This window comes from Dromiciops gliroides, chromosome 5 (assembly GCF_019393635.1).
Source record: "Dromiciops gliroides isolate mDroGli1 chromosome 5, mDroGli1.pri, whole genome shotgun sequence".
Taxonomy (NCBI): Eukaryota; Metazoa; Chordata; class Mammalia; order Microbiotheria; family Microbiotheriidae; genus Dromiciops; species Dromiciops gliroides.
This window is the reverse complement of record NC_057865.1, coordinates 38,091,171-38,100,192: the sequence shown is the minus strand read 5'-3', so window position 1 is coordinate 38,100,192 and position 9,022 is coordinate 38,091,171. Positions and strand designations below refer to the sequence as shown.

General features: G+C 46.0%; 1 protein-coding gene across 1 annotated transcript; it reads left to right on the top strand.

Annotated features, from left to right (window-relative positions):
- The first annotated feature begins 22 nt into the window (after nucleotides 1-22).
- On the top strand, nucleotides 23-8,962 carry EAF1 (ELL associated factor 1). Its single transcript, XM_043966249.1, has 6 exons — nucleotides 23-368; nucleotides 1,101-1,195; nucleotides 1,589-1,725; nucleotides 2,616-2,782; nucleotides 4,369-4,602; nucleotides 5,958-8,962. Exons 1-6 carry the CDS (start codon nucleotides 266-268, stop codon nucleotides 6,002-6,004), a joined length of 783 nt encoding a protein of 260 aa, XP_043822184.1. The 5' UTR covers nucleotides 23-265; the 3' UTR covers nucleotides 6,005-8,962.
- The last annotated feature ends 60 nt before the right edge of the window (nucleotides 8,963-9,022 follow it).

Below are 9,022 nucleotides of genomic sequence, written 5' to 3'. Positions count from 1 at the left end.
CGCCGGAAGCTCGCTCCCCAGTCCCCCGCAGACCCCGCCCCCGGCGCGGCGGAAGGGCAGAAGGCAATTCCGGCTTCTGTCGGGGGTCGCATCCGCCCCCCTCAGCCTCGGAGCGGAGCGGAGTGGTGTCCCCGTTGCACCGTTCCCCCCGGTCTCTCCCGGAAGTGCCGGCCGGCCCTCAGGGCGGGGGCGGCACCGAGGAAGCCGGCGCAGGGGTCTGACCGGGCGGTGACTGGGGGCCGCTTCCCCCGGCGGGGAAAGGGCCATGAACGGCACCGCGAACCCGCTGCTGGACCGCGAGGAGCACGGCCTGAAGCTCGGCGAGAGCTTCGAGAAGAGGCCCAAGTCCTCCTTCCACACCATCCGCTGTGAGTACGGGCGGGGACACCCCGGCAGGGACCCGGGACCCCCCCCTCCCCCGGCACCCCTGGGCGGAAGTTCTCCGGGCCCTCGTGGAACCTTCCCAAGAATTCCCCTCCCCCCTCCCCGGCCCTGGGGGCACTCCCGTGGGACCTTCGGGAGGGGGCGCCCTCAGTGCTCGGTGGGGTCCTCCTAGACGCCCCAGAGCTCCCCCGCACCTCCCCCTTCCCAGCGCTCCGCAGCGCTTCATCCTCGGGGCGGGAAGCTCAGCACTGGGCGGTTCCGGAGGGCGGACCCTGGGAGATTCTAAGGGGGGGGGACTTGAGCTCCCTCCCTCCTTGCCTCCCCCCCAGCGCCCGAGGCTGTCCCGGGAGGGGAGGGGGGGGTCTTCGGGCTCAGCCCCCATCTCTCGGACTGGGCCCCGCGTGCGGCCGCTGTCCGGTTCGGGGGCGGGGGGGGGCTTCTCCCCCCTCCCTGGTGACTCTCAGCGGGGGCCCCAGAGCAGGAAAAACAAACAGGAGCCACGCGCGTGGTTTTCCGGAGCGGGGACGCCCCGAAGGGAGGGGCCCCTTCTCAGCCTCCCTGATTCACCGCGGTGCGCCCCGAGCTGCCCATCCACGCCCCGGCCTGACTCAGCCCCCCTGGCCTGTTGGGTGACCCTCCCCCAGCCCCGCAGGGCTGGGGTCGGCCTGGGTCCGAGGCAGTCCGGCCATTGCCCTGACGACCCGTTTCCTCTGTAGATGACTTTAAACCGGCGTCCATTGACACGTCGTGCGAAGGAGAGCTGCAGGTGGGCAAAGGCGATGAAGTCACCATCACCCTGCCACACATCCCGGTAAGCCCGGGGCCAGAGGCCGGTAAAACCTTGAGGATGCCTTCGCAGGCCCTTCATTGGGTTGTGGGTAGTTACAGGTTCTCCATCGGTAACGTTTTTATAGATGGAGGGTCAGCAACTCAAAGGAAAAGTAGGTTTTCTGCCACTTCCTCAAATATGCTTGGTTAAATTCACAGACTGTTGTATTAGCTGCCTTAGAGATGATCCAGCCTAACACCCCCTCCCCCTTTTATAAAGGAGAGCAGCGTTCTCAAACGAGCGTTTGACTTGCCCCAGGTTACCGGACATGGGGCTCCAGACTCTCCTGACTCCTTGAAACACTCTGTTGGAGTAGATAGTGGCATGTTCCACCTGGGATTTAAGTTAACTCTCTTGTGCTTTTTCTTTAAACAGGGATCAACACCTCCAATGACCGTGTTCAAAGGAAACAAAAGACCGTATCAGAAAGATTGCGTTCTTATCATTAATCATGACACTGGTGAATATGTACTGGAAAAACTCAGTAGCAGCATTCAGGTCAAGAAGACAAGGTGTGTGTATGACTAATCAGTCCATTCTAGCACCATCTACCACTTGGCAGGTGACAAAGCCCATCTCAGTACCTCCTGTGAGATGGGAGAATCGGCCTTGTTTTTCAGATTTCATCCCTGTGGAGAGCCCCCAGCCCAGGCAAGGGTTTAGTGGATAATTCCTAGTTCCTTGAAGTACACAGAGATTAGTGATCTGCCCCGGGGCTCATGGCACACTGTAGAGACTGAAGCTCAGAGGGACTAGGCTAAGACTAGCCCAGGGTCACATGGTGAATCAGGGCAAATGGGGCCTCAGACCCATCTTTTCCCCTTTCAAACCCTTTGCTGTACTGGAAAAGATGCTCACCTCACCCTTGGTTACTTCAGTAGGCAGGCTCATTTACTCCTATGTTTGTGAGTATCAGTTACTGCTTTAGGCATAGCTTTCTTTAAACAAAATCTGAACGACATGGGGAATAATTTTCTGAATTGTTGTTTTGTTGCCCTGTGTGAGAAAGCAGTCCATCTTACTATTCAGAAGGATTATGTGTCTCGAAGATAATTAATGCTTCATTGATAATATGCTTGTTGAAACCGGAAGAACAGCGACAGAAGATTTTGGTACCTTGAATTTTAATGGCAAAAGAACATCGATTGTTATAAAAACTGTTTCACTGAGGGGGAAGCACAAATATTCTAGATTATTATGAGAATAAAATTCACTGGCTTTTTTAAAGTAGCAAACACCATTTCACATGAAACCAGAAATTGTGTGAACACTGTATTTAAGATGCATAATGTAGTCTTTATGTGGAAAAGGACCCGAGAACTTGAATTCATTGTAATGTAAAGGCACATTTCTAGTCTAAAATGTATAAGCTAGCCCCATTCACTCTTTGCCCTTGTTTCAGAGCCGAGGGAAGCAGCAAAATCCAGGCCCGAATGGAGCAGCCCCCTACTCGGGCACCGCCACCTCCCATATCATTTAGAGCCCCGATGAAACCACCAGCTGGACCAAAAACCTCTCCTGTGAAAGATAACCCTTCACCTGAACCCCAGTTGGATGACATTAAGAGAGGTAAATAATAGTTTGTGGAATCTTTCTCAAGAAAGACAAGAACAATAACCACTCAGGGGAGTTTATTATAAGTGTCCGGTATTTTATAGTTGGGATTTCTGCACCAGGAGAGGTGCAGACAGGATGTTTAGGAAGGTTCCATGTGGAGTTGAAATCGGGGGCCCGTACCATGGATATGAGACATAAGGCGTTAAACTGTTCAAGCTCTGTGGTCAGCTGTGAAGCCTGAATGCCCTGCAGTTTCCTCTTTTGGGTAGGGTGGCCTTGGGAATAAAAGGCCATTATAAACATTGTTTAGTTCATTTATAATTGCATTATTTTTTGTTGAGGATAGGTGACCTAAAACAGAATGAGTGAGAAAGGGCAGTAAAGTGGGGCAGAAATCAGGCCCTATCTTGGGTGTACTTTCCCCGTTAAAATGTAAGCTCTTTGAGGGCAGGGACTATTTTACTTTTGTCTTTCTAAAGAGGTGGTTGATTGATGGTAACTTGGGGTAGCTCCCCAGTTAGTTACCCTCAGATGTTTCCCTTGGAAATGGGGGGTTTTAGTAGCCTCAATTGTAGGGTAGTTTGAGGTTAAGCCCCGTGACAAGTTTGTAAAATGATTTAAATACTGCAGATGCTGAAAGGCCAGTGGGTAGGAAGGGGGGTTGATAAGTAGCCTCTTTTGGACACAAGGGGCTCCACAAATCAGATAATGAATGTTAAAGAAAAAAAAGACAAAACCCCCAAACCTCCAGGCACCGGCTCTTACTTTTAGTCTTCAGGAACCTTCCATGACCCCTTCTACTGCAGGCATTAGGAACATTTTTTTCTTAGGGTGTTCAGCCTATTTTTTCTGACTGACTTGGATGTTTAAGACTCCCTCTGTTTACCTGAATGGGAGTTATGGACCATGAGTGCTTAGTCAATTCTGGTTATACAAGGGAGTGTTGGAAATAAGTGAATAGATTGTACCATGTGTAGACAGGAAGATTTGGCCTGTTTCATACATGAATGTTAACAGATCTTAGCACTGCATAATGTGTTTGCAAGACTTCCAATACATATTTGATTTTTAGTCCTTCAGAATCGAGAATCCTGTGATTGCACCTTAGCCAAATCTGTTGGCAAGACGTGATTTATAAACCGTTAAAGTGCCTTCCTGGAGATGTTCTGAGCAGTGGAGTTAATGGGGTCTCAGATCTAGAACTAGTAGTGATCTCAGAGGCCATTTACATCTAATCCAGTACCCGCAATAGGGGGAAACTGAGGCACACAGTGTAAATGACTCATCTGTCCCCCATGTGTAAGCATCAAAGGCAGAATTTGAACCTAGGTCCCTGGACTCCAGAGTGCCAGACTACTTCCTACTCCTACACAGTCAGTGTCATTTCTGAGCTGCTGTTCCATGAGAAGATTCAGTCATGCGCATGAAAAGCAGCATCGTGGATCTTTTGAAAATAGGACTTTTGGGCCACACTGAGTTCTTTCTCCTCATTAATGAATTTACAAACATATAGTTTGCAAAAAATTTGAATTTTATACTTTAAGCAAAGAATAGCTTGACATGTCTCTCCTGACACACAAATTGCTGTCTTGTTCCAGAGCTGAGAGCAGAGGTGGAGATAATCGAGCAGATGAGTAGCAGCAGTGGGAGCAGCTCATCGGATTCCGAGAGCTCCTCGGGCAGTGAGGATGACAGCTCCAGCAGCGAAGGAGAGGAGCCGGCCCCCCGTGCCTCGCCCTCCCAGCCTCCTCACCAGCACTTCAGTCACAGAAACCCTGTGGCCAATGGCACCAGCCGGCCCCCAGGAAATAACCAGCTGATGAACACCCTGCGTAAGTGTGGCGAGTGCTGGGTGCGCTCTCACTGACGCATGTTTCTCCCTGTTATCTCATACTGAGGCTGATCAACATCAGCATTAAAAGCAATATTCTCATCCTTCACTGTACCGGAAGGAATATGGTGGAATATCAACAGTTGTATGTGAACTGGAGGAATTTGGGGATTGTAGGAGAATAACTAATTACTGAACCTAGAACATGTCATTGGTATTTTAGCATTCCTCCTGTGCACACACAACTGAATTCCAGAAAACCCTGCCCCAGATGTTTGCACAGCTGAGCTTAGAGTCCGGCTGGCATAGACAGGGCTCTTTGGACTTTTCCTGTTTCCTTGAGGACCCTGGTCGTCCGTCCTTGCAGATGATGTGGCCTCCTGTGAATGCCTGTTTCCTTCAATGCTCATCTCAGAGAGCATCTCCTACCTGAGGCTGCCAGAGCCTGTCTTGTGAAATCCCTTTGTATTTCTTGTAGTTTATTCAGATATAGACACGTTGTGTCCCTGGTGGAGCATGAGCTCCTTGAAGCACAAGGACCGTGTTCTCTGTGCTTAGGTCACCCAGGTGTCCCCTGTTGGCTCACACACTGTCCTCATCCTGACCTCTTACTTCATTGGCACTGGGGACTCCCCATTCCAGCCAATGCCAAGTGGCAACTATTCTGCCACTGATAGACTCAAGGTCTCCAGGTCTTCCAGCACATGTCAGTGTGTACTAGGCACTCGGTCAGTGCTTGCCGTTTAGCGTCCTCAGTGGAGGGCGCCTTTGTTGGCACAGGGAGGTTAGACACTCACCAAAATGTCTACCAGCATTTTACTGCGGCTGATTAAAAAGAGAAGCAGAAGAAGAAGAGGCTAGGTGGGGAGGGCATGTGGGATCTTTCTGTACCCCTAACCTGATTGTACTGCCTGTCTTTATTGATGAATGGCCTTTTTTCCCTGGTGTGTTTAATCTGTGGAGAAGTTGGAAACTCTGACAGTAACGGTGGGGAAACTAATTGAGTTAACTCCACTCCTATTATATGAATTGGTGGGCCAACCGAGTTAACTCATCACAAGCAAACACAAATCAAGTATAATGTCTCTGCCTGCCCAATACCCACTGCTGATCCAAGAGTATAATTATAGGCTTTTGACAGTCTCAGGATTACCGAAACCAAGCCCAGTAGTATCATTCTATTAAATTAATATAATTTTGTGATCTCTCGTAATACTAGGCAAAACGGTAAAAGAAAGTGTCCTTGTAAGGTTAAAAAGAGAATTCTTTACTTGGTGATATTGAATGCTGTCAGCTAAAGAATTTTAAGGCATTAACTTTTAATTCTGTGATTTTGCTTTTGATTTGTTCACATAGGAAATGACTTACAATTGAGTGAGTCTGGCAGCGACAGCGACGACTAGCACTGGAACTTCCTGCATCTGTCTCTTTGGTAGGAGAATATGTGTCGGCCGCAGGACACAAGGAGAGCGCCTGGGGATTAGTGATCACCAAGGAGTTGTCACCAAGCTCGAGCACCAGTGCTCTTGTATATATTATGTGAATCCAGTTTTAAAAGTTTTACCTAGGTCTGTAGAGTAAATGACTAGGGGGGGTTGTTCTTTTTTGGTTAACATTGTGGATGAAAAACCTAAACAGTTGGGTGGTGGTCTTAGTTATTCAAAGGTTGAGTGATAGACACATCCTTGGAAGCCACTAGTTTGGACATGCCATCTTCATTACTGAAGCAAATTATTTGGCCTTTGGGGGGGGAAACAGCACCCCAAAGGTATGTTAAAGCCTCTAATTATTGACCATGTGGAGATGAAGGTTGTGGCCTTCCTTGCCTTATTAGACCTGACAGGCCAGTGGAGACAGACTTAGGCACAGACTTTCAGAGGTAAAGAGAACATTGTATAGGGTCCAGTCCAAGCAGGGAGGCTGAGAGAGGCAGAGCCACATAGCTAGTTAATAACAGAGGGGAGTAAAACCCAAGGCTCCAGCACTTTTCTGTTGTATCATAATGATGCCTCCCATTCTATTTCACCAAATATTTATTGAACACCTACTGTGTGCAGAGCTTAGGCATGTAGCAAAACCAATGATTTGTGTATAGAGAGTAATCAGATACCTAGTGGAGCTTTGTACCTAGACTGTGAAAGTCATGACTACCATTTTACTTCTAGTTTGAATATGAACCAGCCAAAATTGGCTCTGTCCAAGACAGAAGAACCCCATGAGTAGGTGCAGTGACTGGATGAAATCTGAGGTTTGAGTATTGAGTTGATACAGGAAAACCCTGAGCCCACGCTCGTCTTTCATTGGACAGCATGGATTCTGTGGATTTGTAAAGGAATGGGTTTTGAGGAGGGGGGGTCAGGAGAAAACTACTGAATGTATGAACTAGAAGTGAGTTTTGTACAAAATAGCCCAGGAAGAGTTTGAAGTCATCAAATGAGAGGAGGCCCATAACTCTCCTTGATTTGGGGATCTTCCCTCCCCGCCCGCCCGCCCGCGTTTGTACAACTTTGTTTAAATGACAGGTTGTATTTTTATATAGCTGGAAGCAAGACAAACTGTTTTATACAGATCTTCTGCAAAATGCTTAAAATACTGACAAAATGAAAAGGTGATTGTAAGACAACAGTCCTAAGTTACAATGAAGTGTACCTTATTAAGTGTACATGCAATAGGCCTCCATACAGTGTAATGAACATCCCATTGCCTATCATTATAGCACATATTTCTTAACACAAGGAAATTCATTGGCTTATGTTTTCTGGGCATGTAGACTTTAAATTAATTTCTGGCCTATTGCTTCCCTAACTTAGGCCTCCTTTTTACCCCACCATTCCCCTGTCAGTTCTTCAACACCAGTTCTGAAGTAGGAGAATTTGAATCTAGATATGGGATACAAGACACATGGGGAAGCTCAAAGGAATACAACTAAGGGGAGCCATTGTTAGGGGGCAGGAGGAGGTTCTATTGCTTGGGGTTGGGGTTGGGGGAGGACTCTGCTTTCCCCTTAGGAATTGTCCAAAGAAAGCTGGGAGTTCAAGTAAAGGAGAATAAACCTCATTGCCTTGTGACCTTTAAATACTTTTTGGTTCTTACCCAAATCTCAGGCTTTTAGATTGAATTTAATGGAATATAAGACTTTATTTATAATGAATTGATAATTTATTTATAAACTGTTGGTAGTGTTGACATTAGAGATGGACAATACCATTATCCGTTTATATTGTTGCTGGAAAAAAGGAATATTTAAATATTTCACTGCTATTATTAACTTGCCCAATTCTTTGAGCCAGATTTCAGTCATTTGAATTAAGGTTTCCTGTGTAAGCGTTTAAATTTTAAATAAAAACAAATGCTAAAGGAAGCAGGCAGGACCTTGATTCTAACATCTCCAAGTCATGTTCATTTGCTAATCGTCAGAAAGGATTGTGTAAACGCATTATTTGCACATAGCACTATGGTTAGTTATTCAGATACAGTAGAATAGTAGGAGAAATGTGGAGGGTAGGACATTCCAAGAATATGCACACTCTGGATAACAACTCGGACATGGGAGTCATGGATGTTTTCAACATTTTGAAGCATCTCATGGAATTTTTCAAATTTTCTTTTGTTATTTGTCTTCCCATCCTTTTGTGTTTGTTTAGAGACTGGTGGTCATAATGGATAGTCAGAAATCTCAGAACCCTGTCTTTTGGAAATACTTGTTATACAATGCTTAAATTTTACATCTAAAATCACAGTAGGGTTTGGATACTACAGACTTGAGATTTTTAGCTAAAACCAAGACTACTTATTCTTTATTTGCCTTTTGTCTGTAACAATCTTGTGTTTTTCTGTGTGTGGTGTTTATATTTGCTTGTCTTTGGTGGTGGGAAAACTTAAGACTCAAGAATCCCTATTTCCTTGATTAAGATAACAGATTCAGTAGAATGTGTGTCTATGTGTGTGTTTGTGATGTATTTATATGTTATTTTGAAAGAAATATTCTTATGTGGATGTATATTAGACTATAGTAAAAATGGAGTTATTCCAGTGGGGTGTGTGTGGTAGGTGGCATTTTGGAAACTCAGGTGTAGGTTGAAGTAAAAGACCAGTAGAACAGTGATCATCCCTTGCCATTGCCATTTCCCCATCATCGCTTTTGTCCTGAATTTTGACAAATTAACTTAAAGTTGTCTGGCTCTGTGATTACAATTTTTAAAATCTTGTGCCTAGAGTTTATTTTCATAGCTGCTTTATGATAGGGTAGAGATATGCATGTTTACATTTATGTAAAATATTTGCAGTGTAAAGTTTTATAGTTTACTCTTTTAAAAAATCACTATATTTAAATAAGAAATTAAAGTCAGCAATTCTTCTTTTGTGTTGTTTTGGTTTTTATTTCTTGGTCTAGAAATAATTTCTTACAGTAACCCTTCATA

Excerpts from the sequence above, each read along its gene's own strand:
- EAF1 (XM_043966249.1), top strand. The coding sequence starts at position 266 with ATGAACGGCACCGCGAACCCGCTGCTGGACCGCGAGGAGCACGGCCTG. Across the intron at positions 1,196-1,588 it reads TCACCCTGCCACACATCCCG|GGATCAACACCTCCAATGAC; the intron begins GTAAGCCCGGGG and ends TTCTTTAAACAG. Across the intron at positions 1,726-2,615 it reads ATTCAGGTCAAGAAGACAAG|AGCCGAGGGAAGCAGCAAAA; the intron begins GTGTGTGTATGA and ends CCCTTGTTTCAG.